At 32.5% G+C, this 27,581-nt stretch overlaps 1 protein-coding gene across 1 annotated transcript in view; it reads right to left on the bottom strand.

Annotated features, from left to right (window-relative positions):
- Nucleotides 1-27,581, bottom strand: part of LOC140441384 (uncharacterized) — a 594,575-nt gene that overhangs the window by 437,452 nt on the left and 129,542 nt on the right. The window contains exons 4-5 of the mRNA XM_072532093.1: nucleotides 1,672-1,813; nucleotides 1,430-1,617 (exon numbers count right to left, since the gene is read on the bottom strand). Coding sequence (XP_072388194.1) covers nucleotides 1,430-1,617; nucleotides 1,672-1,813 — 330 coding nt within the window. The remainder of the gene's footprint in view (nucleotides 1-1,429; nucleotides 1,618-1,671; nucleotides 1,814-27,581) is intronic.

Raw genomic sequence — 27,581 nt, 5'->3', positions numbered from 1 at the left:
AGAGAAGACAGCCTTCACCACAGGATCTGGATTTTGGCAATTCAATGTTATACGGAAGCCATATTTTAAGAGTCTTTGGAGGACGCAAAGATGGGAATCAAAGTGAATGGAGTATTGATCAACAACATACGATATTCTGAAGATGGTGTCTTACTTTTGTGACAACATAGTCGATCTTCAACAACTTGTCACTACAATCGGAGAATACAGTAAGCGAATGGGATTAGAGATTAATACCAACAAAACCAAATTTATGATCATCTCCAGAAACTTGGATGCACTTGAAAACTCCACCATAACACTGAATACTAAGTCCATTGAAAGAGTGAGTAAATTTAAATACCTGTGATCCTGGCTTTTTGAAGACTGGGCATCGGACAGGGAAGTAATATGTCGCATTGAGCAAGCTCGACAAGCTTTCGTAAAATTCAAGAAGGTACTGACTTCTTCAGAGTTCGATCTTCAACTGAGACTAAGGTTTACTAAGTGCTACGTATGGTCAGTGCTGCTATATGGCCTAGAGGGCTGGACACTCAAAACGAGGGATATAAACAGATTAGAAGCTTTCGAAATGTGGCTCTATCGCCGTATCCTAAAAATACCATGGACAGCGAAAATCACAAATATAGATGTCCTTAAAAGAATAAACCAAGAACGCCAACTTTTCGAAACCATCAAGAAAAGGAAAACGGCGTATCTAGGTCACATCATGCGAAATGAAAAATACCAGTTCCTCCAACTTATAATCGAGGGTAAAATTGAAGGCAAGAGAGGAATGGGACGCAAGAAAATGTCCTGGCTCCGAAACAGAAGGCAATGAACAGGGATTAACGACATACAATCTCTGATACATATTGCAAGAAATAGAGAATTAATGGAAAATGTTATCGCTAACATCCATTACGCTAACGTATTGTCGGGAATATAAATTGTAATAAATGTTGTAAATAAATTACATAATTATAGTGTCAAATAAATTAGTGTAATATTTTATAAATAAAGACTTTAAATAAACTAAGTGTTAGAACAATTTTATAATAAATAAAGTTAATAAATTAGATAATAAACTCAGTTCAATATCACCTACAAAATACTTCGGCCCAGAGCCAACCAGACCCTGGATCCGAAGCCAACACAACTCACACTGGGAAAATATACCTGGTTAAACACATAGGTACACCTGCACACAATGTAACTCTTTGATGCAAACTCTGTATTAAGCGGCTTTAAAGTTTAGACAAATATGTCTTCCAAATAAACTATTCCTTTGAGGAAAATTTTATGGTTAAATTGTCCATGCATTAGCCAATAAGAAAAATAGAGATAAATTGTATTCAGATAAAAAATTAATTGTTTTTTAATATTTTTAATTTCCAGGTACTTTGTAGGTGTACTACAATTGCAATAATAATGGATATAATATTCATACCTTATTTTTGCTGTGCTTATTTTCGTTAATAATACCTTCAACTTTTTGTTTAACTAGGTCTATTTTGTTGTTTATCATATCCTTTACCATTGAGTTTTGTTCTTTTATAGAAGCTACATCTAATACGACATCATATTCCATATTCTTAATTTTTTGAATTTTTTTCGCGATACTCATTTTAATTGTTTCTGCAATTCAAAATATTATTTATTTTTTAATATAATTTATAATGATAAAATTACCTTCAAGTTGATGACATCGGTCAGAAAAATTTTGTGATTTGTGATTTAATCTATCTCTGGATTCCTCTATTTGTTTAATTAACAAAGATAAGTTGGAGTCTAATTCTGCCATATGATCTATCCAACATATAGAACAATATACCTAAAATAATACTTTGTTAAATTTCAAAATAAATATATTAAGATAAATTAATTAAAAATGTATTTATCCAATACTCCAATAATTATTGGCATCTAAAAATGTAAATATCCTGAATAATATTGGATATTAGCTTCTCGGAATTCGATCACAGCACGTAAGCGTATTTGAATATATTGAATGGGTATTACAATACGAACATATTTTATCTATATCTTGTAACAATATAACAACGAATGTATAAGAGTGCAGTTACTACCTATAACATTAGGTGCTAATTGTTTTAGATTTCGACTAGCTCTGGATCTGGTTTAGATACTGCTTATCTTAAATGCAAATCTGAACAAAGAGAAATTTTAGCAGGGAAAAATAAAAGATTACATTAACTAACCATATTTGTTTCAATGTCATGTAATCAACGAATTTATTATTAACCAAAAAGCAAATCTTACCTAAAGCTTTACAACAATATGAAAATATATTTATGGCAATTTTTTATATAATTTTTGTCACTTCTAAATATTTGGATGAAAGCTGAAAGTTTCAGGTAGATGTTGAGTTCTTTATAGTAGCAGCCGTATTACTACAGTTTGTTCCCTGTATGGTACACTCCGTTAATAGGGAAGTCTCACCAAAAAGGAAGACAAGGAAATAAAGCCAAAAAAACCTAATGGACATTTAAGAACAGAAATGAGCTTTGGAACAAGAATCCCATGTCAAAAACTGCCAAATGACAACAGTATTTTGTCGCTAGTTAAGCTCATAGACATTTATATATGCCTATGTTTAAGCTAAATACAGGATTTGAATACGATGGGTGTACCAAGAGTAAATGAAAATAGAACTAAAATAAATAAAAATTGAGATTGAAAACTAAATAGAGAATATTTAGTACATAGAAAGTTGAGCGCCAGCTATTCGTAGAAGAAAAATAGTAAAACAACCAGTAGGTTAACAAATTAATAAAATCATCAGAAATTGAAATAAAATAATAATTTAAAGAAAAATACAATACAAGTAACTTTTATAATGTTACAATCTAAGACAAAATATTTAGTGGTGGCAAGACAACTTACATGCAAACTAGCTATAAACGACGAAATAATCAAACAAGTCTCGATATTCGAGAATCTGGGAGTGAAAATATCCAGCTAATGAAACCTACGAAAAGATAGTTTAAGAAAACAAGCTAATAACACATCTTATATATCAGGTATTTCATCTGAAATAATAAGTAGGTACACGAGATTAGATGGGAAAATCGGTATAAGTAAAATATGTGTAAGGGATTCAATGAGATCTGTGTCGGACGTTAGAACTATACATACTGTTACGAACATGCATTCTACGTAGCCCATATAACAGTGGCAGGTCGGGACGAGAATGAACTGTCCTTCTAGAACCGCTGGAGAGTTCGACCCGACAAGCAAACTAATTAGAGATGGACTACGCCAGAATATTCTAGTACATAATAACTTTTATATATAAGCATACCTTCTATAAGTTAAGTTTAGTTGATAAGATATTTTCGTGATGTAAACTTATAAATAAAGATATTTATATAAATTCGAACCGCTCGTTTTATTTAATCTCGCTACAGTGGTGTGGGGTAAAATATATATTTAAAATAAATTCAGCAGTGACTTCTGAAAAGTATTGTTCGTCGGGAACATCCGCGTAGTTCGGTAGTGATCTTTATGAGAAAGATCGTTTGAAAAAAGTATGTGTGTGCCTGACCAAAGATGCTGCTAGTACAACTTACAATAAAACAGTTGCGTGAGCAACTAGAAGAACGCGATAAAGACTGCAGCGGGTCCAAGAAGATCCTCCAAGAACGACCAAAGCATGTTCTTAACAAGATTGGAGATGACCCAGAGACATCCCAGTTTCAATCAGCAGAAGAAACAGTTTTAACAAAAATGAATGAGACATTTGAAAACGTCTCGCAAATGATTGAGGAAACTTCTAGAAAAAATGATGATAACTTCCAGAACGTTTCCAAAAGATTTGATGAAATACTCGAAAATGTATCGAGAAGATTTGACGAAACTTTACAAATAATTAAAGGAGTATGTATTCAGAACAATGAGAAATTTGAAGAAATTTTAGGAACATTCGATAAGATACAGAAAAATGTAAACGGCAAGATAGAAGACGTAGAAGAGAAGATAAAAAAATTAAGGGACCATGATAACTAATACGAAAGTGCTACCACCAGTTAATACAGCACTTTCAGATCCGGTAGTGAAAGAAGAATCACCTAGAGACGAAAAGACACATCATATGAGATTCAAATTGCCACCATTTGATGGAAAGTCCTCTTGATCTATATACCTTAGACAATTTAAAGCTATTGCGACAGTCAATCATTGGACAGAACAAAAAAAGGCTGTTGCCTTGACTGCTGCTTTACGAGGTGATGCTGCAAATATCCTAAAATCGATTCCTAAGGGTCAAGAAAAATGTTACCAGACCTTGTTCACTCCAATAGACAAACGTTACGAAGATGCCCATTTACAACAAGTCTACAAGGTACAAATAAGAAGTAGAATTCAACGAGCAAGTGAGAGTTTACAAGAATTTGAAGCATATGTTGCTCGTATAGCACAGTTGGCTTATCCAGAGGCACCAGACAACATATTGAAAGGCATTGCTGTAGATACCTTCGCCAATGGGTTGAGAGACAGTGAACTACAGCAAGCTTTACGACTAGCAATGGACGAATAGTGGAAATAAATACATCCTGGCCATGGATTATTTTACGAAATGGACTGAGGCCTTATATTGTATATTAATTAATATTGTTAGTATTTTTAATTAAACGTATTGTTTCAAGAACAAAACATTATTGACTCATAGGTTGATATGTCAATTGGTATTTTAGATTTCTTTCCTAGATGACGTTGGAATTTTAAATTTAAACTAACATACACCTGTAAATATTTTGTATTAATTCGTACCTCAAAAATATTAATAATAATATTTAATAATGTACCCTCTTGATGATCGATTGGAGGTTACACAAAGAACGGTACTAGGCTCGGGCTTCAGTCTGGTAGAGGTATCTTGGTCGGGGTTCTAGTTACAGCTCAAATATCACGGATCAATTAAAGAAGTACTTACGACACAAAGACAAGAAGTTAGAAGAGAAGATAAGAGATAAGAGAAGAAAAGTTATTTGGGCACCACCCTATTTTTAGAGGAACAGGGAAACCTTAAGGCACATAAAAAAGGACGACGAGAAAGGTAAGGTACAGCTAGAGAACTCACGCGAGGATAAAGTAAACCGTGAAAGAGAAAAGTATCGGAATTATGCGGTACACTCCTAATATTTCGACACATATACTTAAAATATACGATCAAACAAATAAATATAATAATATAATTCAATAAAAAATGCCTGGAAGAGAAACACAAAAATATAAATCCAAATTGTATAAAAAAAAATATAAAAGAAATAAAAAGCAAATAGTTCTTTAACAAAACTATATTTAGGTATATTTGTTAAAGTAAATGTACCATATTAAATTTAATTAAACAGTTGATTAAATAGCATGATTATTGCGTAACTGATTATTAATTACAAACAAAAAAATATCTCAAAAAAATAGTTATAAATAATTTAGTATCCTCAAGAATTAGAAAAAAAAGGCAAGGAACATTATAATTATATCTACATATATAAAGTAAATGGTCCGTTAATTATACGTATATATTATCCTGTATTTTTACTATATTACTCAGTCAAACCAAACCTCCATAAACAAGAAGGTACACTGAACTGGAGTCATAAATCAACTGTTAAAGATTTCGTTACCACAGTTTAGTCAATAAAACTTATACTCACAGGTGTATTCAAATAATGGTATGACGCCCTCAATAAGGCACTTGACTTCGGTCCACCACAACAGGTAGTTGGGACGACACGACCACAATAAATTGCAGTCTTCCTAACGTAATCCCTTAGATTGTCTGTTAGGCCGACGAAAAGAGGCAGCTACCGGTACCGGGGTACTACAGGTGGTTGAGGTAACATAAAGATGACTGATGTTCAGGTGAACTAACTTTGCGGTGAATGCTTGAAAATTGTACACGGATGGACGGTGTATAATAGGAATCGGTATAGAATCTGAATTGGTGTACAATCTGAATTGGTGTAAAATAGGAACGGCAAACAGAAAAGACTTCAGTTGGAAGACGTCTGTTTGACAAAAGAGAAAATAATCAATATAAGACACACTGTGCAAAGATAAATAAGGGTGAATTGAAAATCCACTTACCGCCGATTGTCGAAGATAAGACCGCTTGCCACAGGAACCAACTTGGAAATGAATATCGGATTGTGAATTTAGAAGGGCTTAGACAAGCGAAGGTTGAAAATAGGGAGGGGATATTGGCTGAAGGATGCCACGCGAAATTGACATTAAATATCCGGGCTACTGGGGTTCATTTTCGTAGCGTTTACCAATAGAAAGTAAAGTTTCTACGAAAAACAACTCTTCTGATTTTCTGAGAAGGTAGCTCGGAGATTTCACAATAGGTCCTTTTTCCTTTGTTATTAGGAAGGATTTTTATGTACCAAAACAAGATAAAAAGAAGAAGAAACATTTGGCGAAGTTATTTCTTTGTTAAAAAAAGGCGTAACAAAACGAAGGTATGCAGGCATGGGCGGCGTGAAAATAGTTTATTAAAGGGAATAATTTAGAGAAATTATGAACATGCTTCAATAATTATATTAATCTTTAATTAATATTTTTTGTAATACTAATTAAACGTATCGTTTCAAGTACAAAATATGAATAAAATGTCAAATGTTGGTAGTTCAGATTTTCTTTCCTGGATGGCGCTGGTTTTTAAATCTAAACTATAATAAAGCTTTAACATATTTTGTATTAATTTCAACCTTAAAAATTTTATTAAAATTAATTATTAATTATATCAATATATAATTCATACAGTATTATTCATTAGAGGTATCCTTTCAAGAACAAAATATGATTAAAATATGGTAGTTCATATTTCTTTCCTAGATGGCGCTGTTACCTTACTGGACAAGACAACTAACATTAATGAACGAGCAGAGCGTAAACATTTAAATCTGATGTCTAATTGCTTACTGTCATTAATATTTAATAATGTTTACATGGACATTGAAAAAAATAATAAAATAAATATTCTAAATGTTATTTAACATCATATTAATAACACAAGTAAGGCTTTTTGAGCTTGAACCCAGTTTTATGTAACAGAAACCTGTTGAAACATATTTGCAAGTAGGTCTTGAAATGTTATGTGTGACCTATCATATTATATGGTGATGAGACATGGACATTAAAAACCACAATGCTTAACAAATAAGAAGCATTCAAATTCTGGTGCTAAGGATGTTTCCTGAAAATATCATAGATGATAAATTTAGAACGCCTGCTCACAAACATCATAAAGAGGAGAAAAACAGAATACTTCGGCTATATAATTAGAGGAACCAAATACCATCTATTTCGCCTTATAATACAAGGAAACATGGAGGCAAAGAGATGAATTGGTCGAAAGAAACTTTCATGACTGCGTAATATTAGACAATGGTGTGGTGCCACAGTAGAAGGATTATTTCCCCCAGCAGCCGATAGACGAGGGTTTCAGGAAATTGTAAACATAATATCCACAGAAGAAAAATAACATAAACTTGACGATATCTCAACTATAAATCACATCATCCACTTTCCAATAAATTTTAACAAACAAACATAACATAACAGTGGTTCATAAAGCCAACAATCTTTTAAATAAATATTTCATCAAACTAAAAACAAAAACTTAAAAAATCACATGTTGTCTACGAGATACCATGTACTAATTTTGAAGTTGTCTATATTGGGCAAACTAGTCAACTGCCTTAATCCAGAATTCCTTCACACAAATACGACAAGAACAACACCACTGCACTGCTTGACTTCAACCATCAAAATTTTAAAAACTGAGCAAAACAAAAAGAAGAAAGATAGAAGAATCAATAGAAATAAAAAGAAACACTAACACAATCAGTGACAAAATGACAAAAATCATATAAAGAACCTAAATACAATATATTTCAATCTGACTTAAACAATAATAAATATAACACCATAAAAAACTATTAAAATTGTAACATATCTCCACTTTCGACAACAAAACCAAAGCTACACCCATGTAAACATAACTATATATTAATGAGAGTAGGCAATAAGACATCAGATTTTAATTTTTACTCTCTGTTTGGTCTTAATGTTGGTGTTTCGCTTTACGTGTTGGTGAATTTTTATATGTACATATGTATATATGTACAATTTGTACATTTTAGAATCTTTACGATGGTAAAGATTACCTGTCCAAACGTTGATTTAAATGGAATAATAAAATTTATTTACAAATTTAAAAGCTATATATATATATATTATATATATATATATATATATATATATATATATATATATATATATATATATATATATATATATATATATATATATATATATATATATATATATACATCCTACTATCATTTTTGCATCGATACATTATGCTTTTACCATCAATTTAGCATCGTTTTGCAAAGTAGCATCTGTATATCGACGCTACTTTACAAGACCTTAATACCTTTTTTGCTATACTTGTTACAAGAATTTTAACCATCTCATTGATTAGAGATTTGATACCGTGTTGGTATTTTACAATATCCGCTTTCTGTTTTTATCCCTTACTGAGTTATATAAGTTTTTTCCAGAAAATGTTTGAGTCTAAAATGATGGTACAGTGAAAATATTATATATACACTCGCGATCATAAAATCCGGGTCATCTTGAAAATTTTAAGTTTCTTAAATATTTTTGCCTCTGGTGCAGTAATAACCTTTTTTTTTGGCTAATTTATTTTTTATTTGTCATCAATGTTTGTTTTGAAAGAAAAAAAAATGGTTTTTTATTGTTTTTATTGAAAAAAACAGAAAACAAATCAAATTGTTGATAAAACAGACATACGAAAAAAAATGGAAAATACAGAACGTGGTAAAAAATCAGTGAAATTTCAATGACCAATATCGTGTATTGCCTCCCCTTACTCTAATAACCTCTTGCAGACGACGGGGCATACTCTCAATTTTTCTCTGGATTACATGTTGTGGTATGTTATTCCACTCTCTCACTAACAGATCCTTAAGCTCCTGTGCGTTGTTAGGAGGAGGTGTATGGGTTTGAATACGTTTTTTCAAATCGTTCAAGAGATGTTCTATGGGATTCAGGTCCGGAGACCTAGCTAGCCAGGGTACCCTCGTAATTCCAACTTCGTCCAAGTATTGCATACTGATCCTGGTAACGTGCAGTCGCACGTTGTCCTGCATAAAAACGGCGTTTTCTCCAAGCCCTGCCATGTTGGGGATAACATGTTTTTCCGGAATCTCCGTAATGTACGTTCATGCAGTTAGGGACCCATTTTCGATGAAGGGTAATTCTGTGTGGAAGTCGGAAGATATACCTCCCCAAGCCATGACTGAGCCTCCACCAAATGGCATTCTTGGAGCAATGCAAGCTTGTGAAAATCGTTCACCAGTTCTCCTCCAAACTCTTACACGTCCATCGGATCCAGTTAGTCAGAAACGGGATTCATCTGAGAATAACACTTTGCTAAAATCGTTAATCCCCAATGCGCGTATTGTCGAGCAAAAGCTAGTCGTGCAACTCGAGGCACCCGGCGAAGTGGCGGTCCTCTAGCCATTATCCGAGAAGATAGTCAATAAGAACGAAGTCTTCTTCTGACTGTTGCAACACTAAAATTGCGATTTCGTACTTCCTCTAGACGATTTTGATGCATAACCGCAGTTGAGGTCCGGTTTCGTAAAGCCTAAAACACAAGGAAACGGTCATTTAGTGCCTTGGTCGTTCTTCTTCGTCCAGAGCCAGGTCACCTGGTTAGCAAACTTGCCTCCTAAAAGCGTTGAAGCACTCGTTGAACCGTAGAAAGGCTTACGCCAACAGTTCTTGCGACTTGCCGTTGAGTGTGACTGTCTTCCACAAGTGCAACAATTTGAGCCGTTTCAACAACAGTCAAAGGCATTTTGTCAAAAAATAAACACTAATAATGGCACTAATAAACACTAATGGTGGCAATAATAAACGTTTGTCCGTTGCATTTGAACAGAAAGTCGAAGTACAAACGAGACATTTAAAACAAGAGGAGTTACAGGTAGCGTTCATTTTGGGAAGTGTGCACTTTACTGCGAAATCGGCACTATTGGAATTCTTTGTTACAAAGGAAACCGCAGCAATTCTCAGAAACATGCATTAGTTTGTATTTGTGTTATTATTATTTACGATAAAGCTCGTTAAAAATGAAATATCGATGATTTTCAAGGTGACCCGGATTTTATGATCGCGAGTGTATTTAGTTCAGGGTTTTACCGTTTACTCGCTGCCATTATATACATAAAAATATATATCCCACTTTCACTATCAATCATTTTAACATCAGAAATTTGGCATCGCTGTTGAATATAATATTATCCACAAAGAAATAGTAAATTTAAGAACATATATATATACATATATATATATATATATATATATATATATATATATATATATATATATATATATATATATATATTTTCATCCACAAATCATTCTGGCATCATGTTTGGTTAAAAGTAACGGGTTATAATATATTGCAACTACCTATTGTATCTTCGCTTATGTATCTTCGGTCCTATTAACCCACTCGTGACGTATAGTACCTCTAATGATAGGATTTAACATAAAGAATACAATGTGATAGAAAAATCAAATGCAGCACAATGTCAAAAGGGCCTTAGTTGTGTATCTTCAGTTCTATTAGCCAAATCATGACGTGCAGTACGTCAAATGAAAGGATTTAACAAATAAAACACAATGAGGTATAAAAATTACATAGAGTAACATGTCAAAATGGCCTTAGTTATGTATCTTCGGTCCTATTAGTCCAATCGTGACGAACGATACCTCAAATGATAGCACTTAACCAATAGAATACAATGACGTAGAAATCAAATACAGCAACACGTCAAAAGGGCCTTAGTTCCTTAGTTACGTATCTTGGTTTTTAGTGGCCCAATCGTGACGTACAGTATCTTAAGTGATAGGATTTAACCAATCGAATACAATAAGATAGAAAAATAAAATACATCAGCCTGTCAAAAGGGCCTTAGTTATGTATCTGCGGTCCTATTAGTCCAATCGTGACGTACAGTACCTTAAATGGTAGCAATTAACCAATAGAATACTACGACGTAGAAATCAAATACAGCAACACGTCAAAAGGACCTTAGGTATATAAATTTGCTCCTATATATGTTATGTGAAAAGAGCCTTAGTTGCGTATCTCCAGTCCTATAGGTCTAATCATGACATATGGAGCCTAAAATGATAGGATTTAACGGAGATAATAATATAGAGTGTAAACCATATTTCCAATGCTTTAAAATGATAGGATTTAACGGAGATTATACGATGGTGGAGAAAAATTAAACATGGCGGCACACCGTAAACTGGCAGCAATAAAACGAATTAACGCACAGAGGTGTGTGGCATATTACGTGACAGGATTTAGCGAATACCATACGATTACGTCATACATCTCTTTGCATACGTCCACTTTTAGTTAACTACTGTACATATCTATGATTAACTCGAAAAAGCTCCAACGTTCACTGTTAGACATATGCCTCCCGTTCACTGCACACATTTACTGCTCCTTGACGCTGTGACGAGAATGAGATAGGATTTAATAAATAGAATGACAGAAAACTAAACAAGACAGTGTATCAAACGTGGAATGCATCGTAGAACGTTAAAGATGAGCGTAAAATTATATGATGGCCATAGAAAGTTCTTTCTTCTTCTTCTTCTTCACGTGCCATCTCCTCTAAAAAGGTTGGCAACCATCATAGCAATTCGCACTTTCGACGCCGCTGCTCTAAAGAGGTCAGCAGAAGTGCAGTTAAACCAAGCTCTCAAATTATTCAACCAGGAGATGCGCCTTCTTCCGCGACTCCTTTTACCATGTATTCTTCCTTACATTATTAATTACAACAAGTTATAACGCTCGGGAAAGAGAAATGTGCGACGTATGAGGATTGCCTGGTTGCGAAATTTAAGGGAGTGGTATGGGTGCAGTTCAATACAGTTGTTCGGAGCTGCAGCCAACAAAGTAAAGATTGCTGTGATGGTAGCCAACCTCCGATAGGAGACGGTACTGCAAGAAGAATAACGCTCGCCCCTCATGACATGTCCCATATATTGCAGTTTTCTGACTTTAATTGTATTTAAAACCTTTTATCTTTTCCCATTCTTCTCAATACCTCGACATTCGTGACTCTATCTACCCAACTTATTCTTAATATCCTTCTGTAGGCCCATAATTCGAAGGCTTCCAATCTTTCCGAAACATCTTTCTTTAAATTCCAAGCCTTCAACCCATAAAATAATACGGAGAACACGTAGCATCTCAGAAGTCTTATCTTTAAAGAAATTGAAATGTCCCTGCTGCAGAGTACTTTTTTCAGTTTGTTGAAAGAATTTCTTGCCTGTCCTATTCTTGCCTTAATCTCGTCTGTGTATTCATTATTTTCGTTAATTATTGTACCCAGATATTTATATTTTTCAACTTTTTTAATTTGTTCTCCATGTATTGTTATGTTTTCTTGGTGCTGTTGGGCTTTTGTAATTAGAAGGTGCTTTAATACCCAGCAAACGACTCGCTTTGTAAAGTTACATAGGCGGGATCTGTGCGGAAAAAAGTCGATCATTCGTTTTATAACCCAAAGGGGACTATAAAATATTCAACGTTAAAATGTGATATAATATAACGGTATGACAAATCTTTTTTTTTTTCCGCACATGGGTGCACGCCTGTGTACCTATACAAAGGGAGTCGTGCATAACCTTTAAGTTGGTGGTAATACATAACTGCAACAACAAGTTTGTTGACGACTTGGGTTAGTATATACAGTGCATTCGGTACGTTTTTTAAAAATGATTAGAAAATTGTTGACTGGAGGCTATTAAAGAAGTTCTGAAAATTTTTGCCGGTCATCGCCTTTCCTGTAAAGGAGTGAATATTGTTATCCATTTAACTTTTTCTCTCAGTTGAATAATTCCTGCTGGTATTTGGTCTAAGCTTACTTTTTTTCCCCATTCAAGCTGTTTCATAGCTAATTCTACTTCCTCTTTATGGTGCCCTGTTCACCTATTTTGGTAATTTCGAACTATTTCATGTCTTATAACATAAAACAGTTGTTTCAGATATCTTTATCGCGTTTCCTTTTTTTATGGATGAATATGCTGCCGTTTTCATCTTCTACTATTTCATATTGAGCTACACGATCAACAATTTCAAATCAAGAAAACACAAATAACACTCCGAATTATATTATACAACTAATAGTCGAAAAATGAAGAGCAAGAGGTAGATGTCCAAGAAGCCGAAATCTTCATGATGAACACAAATATAATCGACTCCTCAGACAAATAAGATCAGCGCTACATGATGCACACAATGCCACATTTAAACACTACATTAGTACAGTGTCTAAAGAATATCATTCAGTATGGATAACAACAAAAACACTTAAATAGACCTGAACAATATAACCCACCAATTAAGAAAGATGACGTTAGTTGGAGAAGATCAGACCAGGAAAATATGTCAACATTTTCAGGATACCAGATAATATTAATCAAGCAATAGAACACTGAAAACGTTTTTTTAACTGTACGCCCGTGAATGACTTGCCATTTTTTTAAATAACACCTAATATTGCACTTTGTTATTGTATTTTTTTCATCTTTTAAGATAATTCTTATAGGGATATATTTATTTATAACATACTGTCTTATGGTCTTATTACGGCTTTAAGATTCTTCTTCTTCTTCTAATGGCGCTACAACCCTTTGTGAGTCTTGGCCTGCTTAACAATGTTCTTCCATTCTGCCCTGTCAGATACTTTCCTTCGCCACTGCCTGATGTTCATGGTTTTAAGATCCCTCTCTACGTCGTCTTTAAGATTATACGACCTAAATGTATTTTGTACCGCACTGCTAATTAAAAATTATGTTTTTAATGCGATAGGAGGTCCGGATATACGAGACACCAGTGACTAATGCCGCACTGATAAAAATCCGACAGGAATCTACATTTTTATAAAAAAAATAGATTATTTGTTTTGTGTATCAATTTAGTTTAGGTCGAACAAGAGTTGCAGTAAAAGATTTTTTTAAATATAGAATGTAAACCATATTTCCAATGCTTCGTGAAAGAGAACCAGTTTATAATATTCCGGACGACGCAAAAACACCTTATTTTAGAATATTCGATGAATTGAAATCATTGCTCAAGAAACGAATTATTCATGTGCAGATGTTCTACTATAAAAACATTTAAAACTAAAATCTCGATTAAAAAAGTTGCAACCGGTTACTCACGATGAAACTTAACCCCATTATTGATTTTACAAGTAATAAAATGGGTCGACAAAAGACTAGTAGTTTTAATCCTTACAACATTTAAACATAATAGTTTTATCTTAGTTTATCAGGTGAAAAGAAAAATTATACACAAGTGCTAAAACCACAAACTATTCTCGATTATAACTTAGTGAAAAAGAGTGTTGAATTTAGTGATCAAATGGCTTGTTACCAAAGCCCAATACACAAAATTCTGAAGTGGCACCGGAAAGTGGCAGTGGAATTAATTTTTATTACCGAATTTAATACTGCAGTAGTCAATGCTTAGTTGCTAAATAATAGAAAACCTAAGAAAAGCGACAACCTATCCTTGAGTTCAGACTGGAATTCGCGAAGGCATTTGCAAATAAAGAAATGTTGTAACCCTCACGACCAGTTACACCCAAAAATACCATCTCAGACAAAGCGATGTAAATAATACAAAGAGAAGAAAGTGTACAAGATGGTACAGAAGAAGCATGACTAGTAGAAGGGCCGATTGAAAAGTTAAAAAAGTTAAAACATACTCTGAAGAATTTGATGGCAAAACTGCAATATGTCTAGTGTGCTTCAATGAAGCGCATTAAAAAGCAATTTTACTTATACAGGAACTATAATTAAGTAAAAACGTATTGTGCCTTAAGTGGCCTTATAGTATTGGAAGTCGTAAGTTGATAGTTTCTAGTAGAACGTTTTTTTTTACTCCGTAAAAGTGAGTTATAGTATTTATAAAAAAAATGGATGGAAATAATATGCCTTCGACATCTAAAAAAGCTAGATGTGAACATAAACGTAGATTGACTACTGCTGAATTACAATCATTGTTAGAAGCATCTGGCGAGGACGATGTAGATTAAATGACTGGTGGAAGTGACTCTGATTGACTTTGACGAAATATTTGCACAAAGTCATTCAGAAAAATCAAGGAATGCGTTTTGGAAAGACACAACACAAACAAAATTTAAGACTTTTCTCGAGCTTATGTTCCATATGGGAACAATTACGATGAACCGTCTGAATGACTACTTAGTACGGGTAACTTCTATAATAATGTTGACTTGACTAGACATTTGCTCATAGCCTATATTAAGAAATAACTAAATAGACAATGATCACTTGTCAAAGAAACTAAAAAAACGTGAAATGGTCAGTATTTACAGTCCTGAAGAAATATGTGTGACCAAGTGCAGAGATAAACTAGACATATACATGATATATTTAGAATTTGGTTATCAGGTGGTTAGAACTAGGTCAAGTAGAGGATTGGTATCTGAGAAACCTAAGTCAATTGCTCAATATAATAAATATAAATGTGGTATAGACTTAGGTGAACAAATGCTGAGTTACTATTGATGCGAACATAAGAGTCTAAGGTGGTACAAAAAGTTAAAAGTGCGTATTTTTCAGCTCATCTTGCTGAATGCATATTTTCTATATAACAATAGATATCAAAAGAAGATGTCCCTTTGCGATTTTCAACTTTTGGCCATTGAGAGTCTTTAAGGACCAAATCCCAAGTATCTACCTATTAAAAAACCGGTAGTTAACCATATACCTCAAAATTTTTCAAAAACTGTTTTACGAAAAACTAATTGCTGCAAATTATTTTTAGTTATTCATTCTAATGTAAAAAGTGTAAGTTTTTATTATTTTTTGTATTCTTCTATACGAATTCTCAACTTTGGAAACTATATTACAAATTTTATAATTATAAATAAAAAATTATACGTTTCTATAGTTATTTATTAATTTAATAGAAAAATGTAATTAACTTTACCACAATTCTCTATAAAAAAGTACCTACTAAATTTAATATACACCTAAACGAAAATATATTTTTTATTTCGTTCTTTGAACTCTACCCAAACCGATCGATATTATGTACCTACCGTGTTTATAAATATAGGTAAATATATATATATATATATATATATATATATATATATATATATATATATATAAATATTTTGGCAACATCTATCGATACTGTATTGATACAAAAAACGACGATTTTACGTATAGAGGTTTAAATGACTGTTAAGTGTAAAAAATTAAATATATAAAAAAATCAAAGTATTGAAAAACCGATAACGGTGTCAAGACTAAAAATATATACTAAACGAATATACACGACTTATAATTATAAAATGATAGCATTTATTGGTGATGCTAAATTACTGCAACGTGAAAAGAGTTCAAAATGATGGCGGGATATATATATATATATATATATACATATATATATATATATATATATATATATATATATATATATATATATATATATATATATATATATATATATATTGTAACGATTTTATTTTGCCCACCTCAGGGTAAGAATATGGGGTAGAAAATTGGGGACTGAAACTATGGGGGCGAAGATAGGACAAGCAAAATAAACGCTACTATGCGAACGGCACTCAAGGGGTTGCTGGAGAGCTGGGGTCGTGGATAAGTTGAAATAAATGGGTTGGATTGGGGTATCTACACAATAAATGAAATAAAGGATTCTTACACAAATCTCCTGGACACTTGGCAAATAGGGACAACAAGAAAAAGAACTTCTAGCTATTTGAAAGGAAAGGACGCCGCTTCGAAGAATCCTAAACTTGCCGGATTTAGGAAAAATATCCCTAAAATAAAAACACATAAAAGAGTTAGGAGATTATTCTAAAATAAAGCAAACAAAGTAGTTCAGAGAAATGGAATAAACATTTATTTCTGTCTCAAACAAACAGTTATCAAACATATAAGTGGCATAAAAAATATATTATATAAATAGTTGCAAATACAAAAAAAAAAAAAAAACCTACAAAACTTACAAATGTTATCTCACAGAGATTAACCTTTTTTTTAAACAAACAAAACAAATGAATATCGAAAAGAACAAAGCTAGCTGTCATATATTAACATTATATTAAAAAAACAATTAAAATGACAGCTGTTAAACCATAAAATTAACAATTTATTATTTATTACAAATCCCTTAAATTTTAATGAAAGCAATTATTGTTTTAGCAAAAAAATGTCTGTCTTTACTTTAAAATTAAAATGTTAATTGTTACCTGATTTCACTGTTTAGCACTTAACTTTAAAAAAAAACTTGTTAACATCTATGGGACTGGAGCTGCAAAGGACATAACCCTCAACTTGAATAAAAATAAACCATTTCCATACGTAGGCAGGAACGATTGGAACAGAAACTTGATGGAGGAAATCAAGCTGTCGACGGGGACATTCTATATAAACATTTTTCAAATTTCATCAGTGCCGGTGTACTGCACAAATCTTATGGGTGATTACTCTGATCTAAACTGCCACATTGCATAGAGTATCATCACCTTAACCGGTCTTAAGATATTACACAAAAAAAATTGAATCGACTCGCGATTCAAAATCTCTTCTGTCTGCTCTGCTTGGGGCTTAAATGTCGACTCCTCAATGCCTTACATTTTACAAATTTCAACGCAAAATAAATTTCCCTTTACGTCTCATAGCTAGTTTTTGTCTACCAACTTAAAACAAACAATCTACCCTTTTTTGACCTCGTTCTTAGCAACGAACCAACAAAAAATCTTCTTGATTATTCACTTTTAAATTGGTTAACTGGAAATTTTTTACCTCACAATACATACAGAGAAAAGGGGAATATTAATGTAAACAAAGACAAAAAAAATATTCTCAGTTAATACGTCTTTGAAAAACCGTATACCTGACTTGCAATATTATATTGGGGGACTCGAAACAACTTTTAAATATTCCAGTTTATTGCGTTTTAACGACAAAAGACAAAAACAGCTGAATACCAAAACTTGATATTTAGAATCTCAACTTAAAATGCCATAATATATTGATCGTTTTAAAATTCATTTGCAAACAGAAAAACGAAAATATTACACCAAATTTAAAACGCTACAATGCCCCTTCTTAAAAGAAAAAACTCGTATAATTACTATCCAGTTTTTGATAAAGGCAAAACAACAAAAACCAAATCAGAAGATAACATCTTAACTGAGTCGAAACTTCTTAATAATATCTTTTAGATGATGGCTAGTATGGGATTAAACAACAAAAACAAAATTAGTTACTAAGAATGGGCTAGCGTGCCATCGATCGCCAGACTCTTTAAAGTCGAGTAGACTGAAATTTAGACTCTAAAATGAACTGTGAGTGACATGAGTTTCTATGCCTTGGGGGAAGCTAACCTTATGCCCCGCAGTGAACCTCGCTGACATTCACAGCAGTAATACAAGTGATTTGTCGGGCAGGCATAGCAGGCATAGCCATGACACCTCGTTGCCTAAACCAAGTGCTATGCACAAATCAAAAAAAAATTGCTCTACACTTAACAGGTAGGCGTCTACTATCTCCACTATACGCCTAGCGAGACAAGGAATTCGGCAACGGTTTCACAAAAAAAAATTAGGATATAGACCCTAAATATATATACCTACATATGCCAAAATGTGATTGTCACATGTGTCTTCAATCAAAATAGGTTACCTGTACTAAAATTATCAAAAGTGAAACAATATTCCAAAGAGATGAAATCAAATCAACATACAAACTCGAAAACAAAGACAGGGGAAAGGATGAACTAATTACTTAAGGATGACATATTATCCTCATCTGACACAAAAGGGTTTAAATCTTTAACATGCCACTTACCAAGATCAGAACCATTTAAATCTGACAAACGATAAACCACTGGTGACAATTTCTCCTTGACAGTTGCTTCGATGTACTTCGGTGCTAGTTTGGACATAAACTTGTTGACAGCACAAGACAAAACCTTATTTCTTTTCCAAACTTTATCACCCACTTGAAATTGGACTTCTCTTCTACGTAAGTTGTAACTCCTAGCGTTACGTTCATATCCTTTTCGAAGATTAGCCTTAACCTTTTCAAAAACTTTATCTAGACCTTTGACTTCTGAAGCATTCATGTTACGGTCATCTGGAATTATCTCTATATCTTGATTCTGTTGATCCTTATGATCAATACCATAATAGTTTCCACTTAAAGGAACATGACGGCCATAATTCAAGAAAGCTGGAGTATATCCAGTCACTTCATACTTTGCAGTGTTAATAGCTTGTCTGATCTTTGCTAAATTCTTATCCCAATCTACGTGGTCTTTAACATACGTACGTGTTGCTGTACCAATGGTTCTATTGTTCCTCTCCACAAAATTACACTAAGGTGCATACACTGGACTAAACCATACTTTCTGAACGTTATACCTATTACAGAGCTCAATTAAGAGAGGATTGATCAGATTTGAGGCATTATCACAAATCACATATTGAGGAACACCAAACATTAGGAAAACATCATTTTCCAAAAACTCAACAATATTCTTAGCCGTGGCCTTTCTTAAAGGTTGGACTAACGTATATTTACTAAACCAATCAGTAACTACTAATAACCACGTATAACCTTTCTTTGAACGAACAAAGGGACCTATCAGATCTATAGCAACTATTTGCCAAGGAAACTTGGCCTCTCTCTGCTTACCCATTTTACCTAATGGAGTATAATTTGGTGTCTTCTGAGCACCACAAACTTTACATGACCTGACAAACTTAAGCACATCAACACGCATCTGGGGCCAATAATATCTTTCTTGAATACGGGACAAAGGTTTGGAAAATCCGAAGTGAGCACACGTAGTTGGCTCATGACAATACTTCATAACTTCAAACCTTTGTGGTTTGGGCACAAGAATTTTCCACTCTATATTATTAGTCTTAAAAGAATTGTTGGTAGGGGCAAACTTATAAACAAAATTATTCTCCACTTTCCACTGTGGAAAATCAAGGGGGGATCGGAGAATCTTTGATCTCAAATTATCAAACCAAGGGTCTATTCTATCTACATCAACCTCTAAATAATTGATCTCTTGGGTAGTTTCTATTTTATTTTTCCTTCGGGAAGAATGCCATGTCCTATCCTCAAAGTTTAGTAACAGTGAGAATTGACGCATAAAATCATTTCCCAAAATGAAACTGTAAGGGACAGAAGGTACAACAAAAAATTTTACCATATGACAAACACCATCAGCCTCTACTGGAAGATCAATGGTACCAATAACTGATTTATTGGAACCATCTGCTAAGCGGACATGCGTAGTAGATGTGGGATTATATTTAATTTCTTGGGAATTCAGAAAATCAACTCCAGCGGCACCTACAACGGATGTAGAGCAACCACTGTCTAAAAGAACTACAAAGTTTCTAGAGAAAATGGAAATATTAACATGAGGACGACTTTTAAAATCTTTCTTTTCAAAAATTGGGTTTAACGATGGCCTATAAGGTCTATTGGTCTTAGATCTATTTGAAATACAACATTTGGGACAAGAAGATATGGTCACACCTTTATAACCACAACGATAACAAGATACTGTCTTGCTTCTACAGTCACGGGAAATATGATCTGGCTTATTACAATTAAAACAAATAATCTTTTTCGGATTTCTGGGGGCTTGATAAGGGGCAGACTGCATTACTGGAGGTGGTGATGAAAAAGATTGCATCATTGGGGGTGGGGACGAAAAAGACTGATTTCTTATTTCAGTATTTTCTGGTGGACTGGGTCTATTATTCTCACACTTATATTTGGGGTTGGGTCTTCTTGAAGAAATATTTTCTCTGTCCTGTCTGTTAACTACTCCACTTTTATCTTGCTTGTTTTGATTATTCACCACATGAACTTGTTCTTTGGGCTTTTCTGAATCATCAATTGAAATACCTGCAAGACCTTTAGTAGTCTGCAACAAGGGCAGGACATTCTGCTCCAAACGTTTTATAGTTGCTACAAACATTTCCACTGTAGCAAAATCTTGAAGGGCTATTAGTGGAATGTAGTCCACTAAAATATTCTTCCTCATTATTTTCACCTTTTGGGCTTCACTAGGATATGTTTCCAAACGTTTAAAAAGGTTTTCCATCACTGCTGAATAAATGGTTATGGATTCGTTCCTTTTTTTGCTTTCTATTTTTAATTTCGTCAAAGAGATTATCATTATAATCTGGGTGCAAAAAAGCAGATTTGAGTAGGGCTACTAACTCATCCCAACTACTAATTTTATCTCTGACTCTCCTATACCAAATAGCAGCATTACCTTCAAATAGTTCAATGGCTGAACGAAATAGGATGTCTTCGGAAATATTCCTAGACCTAGCAGAAACTCTAACTTTCTCTAAAAACGTGGGAAGGGCTTTACTTTCACCATTAAATTTAATATGTAAATCAGAAATAATGACAAGAGTTGAAACCTGTATTATTGGGGCTGGGGCTGTACAACTGGGAACTACAGGGACTGAAACTGGGCTACTAGTGGATGGTTTTACTAATTCAGCAGATATTTCCTCCTTTTCCAAAACATCACCCTTTAACATCAACAAATCATCTTTACACTCATTAACAAACTTTTTTACATCTTCCTCAACATCATTCATAGGAAAATTCTCTAATCTGGTATCTAAATGTGTAGACCTTGTCTCAAATCTAGCAAAATCAGCTTTATTTGATTCTACATTTATTGATTGAGCACTAATACATAAATCTTCCATAATCAACTTAATCTCACACAACTCCTTCTCAGGATCTACTACATTATTAACCAAATCGACTAAACTTGAAGACGAAGTGGCCTCCTTGGCCAACAAAGCCCTTAACATCTTTCTCTTATCATCCACTGTCTTATTTGGGACATTTTTACCTCTTATGAAAAGCTCATAAGATAACTCTATTGATTTCAAATGATTAACCTGAGTAGACTTCATTTTTCACAAATTGAATGAAAGCAAAAAAACAAAATAACTAAAATCAACCTCAACAACTAGTAGAAAATATGATAATTTTAAGAAACAACCTTTTCCATTTATCACCTGATAGTAAGTCTCACTTGCACTCCCGCGTACTGAAATCCAAAACTCAATCAGTTTGCTGCAACTTCTGCTCTTGACTTAGTAATCAGTCGGTAAACAAAATTGAGGTCTCTAACCTGTCTCTTAAAAGTTCACACCTCCACTAACAAGGACTAAAAAAAATGGTTCTAAACAACATGGGACAGCATGGACACTAACAAGCAACATAAACTGTACATACAAGGGAAGACAAAACACTAATAATATTGAAAACTTGACCTTTGATTGAGCTACACTAAATAACACCAAAATAAACCAACTCTTGTTCCGAAAACTATGTGAGACTGCTCCTAGTCAAAACTAAACAGCATCTCTTGATCACAAATATTACACCTGTGGTCACTCAGACACAAGAGAGGATACACAACAAACAAACAGTCTACCACTGAGACTAAACTTGGTCAAATCTTCTCTACAACTCACAATGACTACTCCTCGTACAACAACTTTAATTAACCTGTGGCATTTAATACACCGCCAAAGATGGTTAATTAGAAGACAAAATGCATAACACTACTACACAACTACACAGCTCAAACAAAAAAAGGTCACTCACAACAATACAGACATTTACTCAAAATGACCGAACAAACAAAATTACAAAAACCGATTTTTCTGTAAAATCTGTTTAATCAATTAAGAATAAATGCAACCAATAACTAATATTTGTTACTGTTATTAACTTTTAAAAATTCTTTTCAATATTAAAACATCATCCAAAATAATATTTAAATAGTCAACTCAAATATTTGCTTTCATTTACCAAATACACAAAATACATATATAGATATACAGTACATTACATAAAAAGCAATAATACATATGTTATACAACAAATACATATGTATAATACAAATACTCTACTGTTTGTGAGACACTTTGGGGCACTATTCAAAAGGAGGGGGTTTCATATAAATGGCTTGGGAAAAAGGAATCAAAATCTAAAATAAGTCACACGTTGGGGGCGCCAATTTATAACGATTTTATTTTGCCTACCTTAGGGTAAGAATATGGGGTAGACAATTGGGGACTGAAACTATGGGGGCGAAGATAGGACAAGCAAAATAAACGCTACTATGCGAACGGCACTTAATAAATGAAATAAAGGGGTTCTTACACAAATCTCCTGGACACTTGGCAAATAGGGACAACAAGAAAAAGAACTTCTAGCTATTTGAAAGGAAAGGACGCCGCTTCGAAGAATCCTAAACTTGCCGGATTTAGGAAAAATAACCCTAAAATAAAAACACATAAAAGAGTTAGGAGATTATTCTAAAATAAAGCAAACAAAGTAGTTCAGAGAAATGGAATAAACATTTATTTCTGTCTCAAACAAACAGTGATCAAACATATAAGTGGCATAAAAAATATATTATATAAATAGTTGCCAAATACAAAATAAAAAAAAACTTACATGTGTCCGTTTACAAACTTCGTTTACAAAGGGGTTGGAGATACTACAAAACTTACAAATGTTATCGCACAGAGATTAACCTTTTTTTAAAACAAACAAAACAAATGAATATCGAAAACAACAAAGCTAGATGTCATATGTTAACATTATATTAAAAAAACAATTAAAATGACAGCTGTTAAACCATAAAATTTACAATTTATTATTTATTACAAATCCCTTAAATTTTAATGAAAGCAATTATTGTTTTAGTAAAAAAATGTCTGTCTTTACTTTAAAATTAAAATGTTAATTGTTACCTGATTTCACTGTTTAGCACTTAACTTTCAAAAAAAAACTTGTTAACATCTATGGGACTGGAGCTGCAAAGGACATAACTCTCAACTTGAATAAAAATAAACCATTTCCATACGTAGGCAGGAACGATTGGAACAGAAACTTGATGGAGGAAATCAAGCTGTCGACGGGGACATTCTATATAAACATTTTTCAAATTTCATCAGTGCCGGTGTACTGCACAAATCTTATGGGTGATTACTCTGATCTAAACTGCCACATTGCATAGAGTATCATCACATTAACCGGTCTTAAGATATTACACAAAAAAAATTGAATCGACTCGCGATTCAAAATCTCTACTGTCTGCTCTGCTTGGGGCTTAAATGTCGACTCCTCAATGCCTTACATTTTACAAATTTCAACGCAAAATAAATTTCCCTTTACGTCTCACAGCTAGTTTTTGCCTACCAACTTAAAACAAACAATCTACCCTTTTTTGACCTCGTTCTTAGCAACGAACCAACAAAAAAACTTCTTGATTATTTACTTTTAAATTGGTTAACTGGAAATTTTTTACCTCACAATACATACAGAGAAAAGGGGAATATTAATGTAAACAAAGACAAAAAAAATATTCTCAGTTAATACGTCTTTGAAAAACCGTATACCTGACTTGCAATATTATATTAGGGGACTCGAAACAACTTTTAAATATTCCAGTTTATTGCGTTTTAACGACAAAAGACAAAAACAGCTGAATACCAAAACTTGATATTCAGAATCTCAACTTAAAATGCCATAATATATTGATCGTTTTAAAATTCATTTGCAAACAGAAAAACGAAAATATTACACCAAATTTAAAACGCTACAATATATATATATATATATATATATATATATATATATATATATATATATATATATATATATATATATATATATATATATATATATAGGGTTTTTATCGCGGTTCTCAAAGAATTAGTTTGTAAGCACTTTTTGAAATTATCTTTATTATATCTATTATGAAACACACATATATATCTAACATAACCAATGTAAAGTTTAAAATAAACTATCTTTAAATTAAAATTCTTATGAAACTAATTAAATTATATAGATAATGTAAATTTTAAACAAACTATCTTTAAAATTGAAATTCTTATGATACTAACTAAATTATATTAACAAAATTTTGTACCTTTCTTTCACTGAATGCCTAAATAAAATGTTCTCCAAAATAAAGATTTTAATCACCACTCAATGTCTTCGTTCTCGGCCTCGGTTATCCTTGTTTTTGTGAAATTACTTTTTCCAATTATCAGCTTCCACCAATTTAAAATATTTTTCTTCTTAACAGCATTTATATATATTCTTCTTTTCAATATACCAATATCCAATCACCAAATATATTATATAATTTTAATTTTCAATTAATACTTCCTTCCATTATCGAATTACCATTTTTACAAAACATAATTTTTAATCTTCAATAATATTATCTTTTACTGTTTCTTAATCTTTATTGAAATTATTATATTGAACATCTGGACCTTCTGACTGACTATCTTGAACTTACTGAACAATTTACTTCACTAACTAAATGTGTCTATCTTCTAACTAACTTTCTTACTAACTGAACTGGCCATCTGACTGAACTCTGAATCCACATCACCGGGTATTTATATCTTTTTCCATATTCCAGAATCATCTGGCAAGAAATCATATTCGATTTGTTCCATCTCCTACATGTCTGAATTTTCTGGAACAGTCCATTTGGCAAACAAGGCCATCTTCGGTGATCTAGAGAATTCCTTACTTTTCTTTCGAGAATTTTATCGACATTTAGGCTTTTCAGATCAGAATATAAACTTAAATCAGTGACTATATATTAAGTAAACATTTTTAAACTAAATATTATTATAACCCCACTTATATTCGTAAATTCTTATTCAACTAACATTTAAATGTATAGTTGGTTGCCTATGCACATGGCTCACTTAAATATATTTACAATATTATAATTATTAAAAAAAAAAACTTTTTACACTTATTATATGCTAATTTCTTAAGAATAACCTCATATAAATAATTTTTATAAAATTCTCTAGTATATAACTTATTAAAATAAATAAATATTTTTTATATCTAACATTATCTAGTGTGTAACTTATAAATTATTTTCTTTAAACACCAATCATCTCAATACCCCAAAATTAATTTTAAAAGAAATAATTCTCATATTGTTTTTTTAAATATGAATTTTCTTATCCACATACCTTAGTAAATATAATAAATTAATAATTCAATTTTTTTTATTTTTAAAATTATTCTATTAAATACATCCCTGTTAGTTGTCTATGTTAAACTGTCATGTCAAATGGAAGTTTGTGTGTTATGTATTTACATTTTACAATGGATATTAGGATACAAATCTAGGAATTATTTCCATTCAAAAAGCTTTCATCCATATGAATTGGTAAGTTTTACACTTTATCATATTATTTTTAGAAAGACAATTATAGAATCAATTTTGTATCTAACCCCAAAATATGATTTTTAGGGCACCAACAATTTCCATATGGATAAATCAACAAATATGATGTCCAATTGATTCACAACAATGAAATCTACCATCTATCTATGAAATGGATCTATCAGTAAGCTGTTAGTGTTGTTATTATTAGTGTTAAAAGTATAGAAAACATTATTCATTCTCTTCATAATATTTAAAAATGTCATATGAAACATGCCTCTTAGTCTATTCTCTACATCTATCAACACATAACTATTTAGTCCATTCTGATTTTCAATTCTGTATGGACCTTCAAACATTGGTTGTAATTTCTTACAACGGTTTTCTCCTACAAGGGAAGATCGAAGGTAGGAGAGGAGCCGGCCGCAAACAATTATCCTGGTTAAGAAATATTAAAGAATGGACAGGAATACACAATACAGGCGAGCTGTGTCACGCCGCCAAGAACAGAATTCTAGTAATGAGATAGTCGCCTACGCACTTTGGTGTATGGCATGTTAAGAAGAAGAAGGTTTTCTCCAGCATTTACTCTTTCTTAGTGAACGAATTAACACTTGGTCTCCTTTTTGAAATGTGATTGGTTTTTTTATTTTTTGATTTTGTCTTCTGATATATTTTTCAGCTTTCCTCCTAATTCGGTTATTCACTTTCTGCATTACTTGTTCTAACATATCCTGATTATATTCACTAATCCATTTTCTGTTTCCTATATGGCCAAACATTAAATATTCTGGTACTTCCTCTGTATTTAAATTATGTGTATTATTTAAAAAATATTCTACTTGTGGTATATGTTGCTGCCACGTTTCATGTTGATTTTGACATATTATCCTTAAATATTTTATAACTTCTTTAATATATCTTTCTGCAGGATTTGCCTGAGGATGTCTGATACTTGTAAAATGAATGTTAATTCCCTTTTTCTCACAAAATGCCCGAAATTTTTGGTTGTTAAAATATGTAGCATTATCTATTATGCAATTTCTAAATGGTCCTATTTCTTCGAAAAATTTACTAATATATAATTTCGATGTTTTAACATTTGTTATGGAGCAGGGATATAGTTTAATAAATTTTGTATATAAATCCACCA

This window comes from Diabrotica undecimpunctata, chromosome 5, assembly GCF_040954645.1.
Source record: "Diabrotica undecimpunctata isolate CICGRU chromosome 5, icDiaUnde3, whole genome shotgun sequence".
Lineage (NCBI taxonomy): Eukaryota > Metazoa > Arthropoda > Insecta > Coleoptera > Chrysomelidae > Diabrotica > Diabrotica undecimpunctata.
Note: the sequence above shows the minus strand (reverse complement) of the source record. Positions and strands in the feature narration are given on the sequence as shown.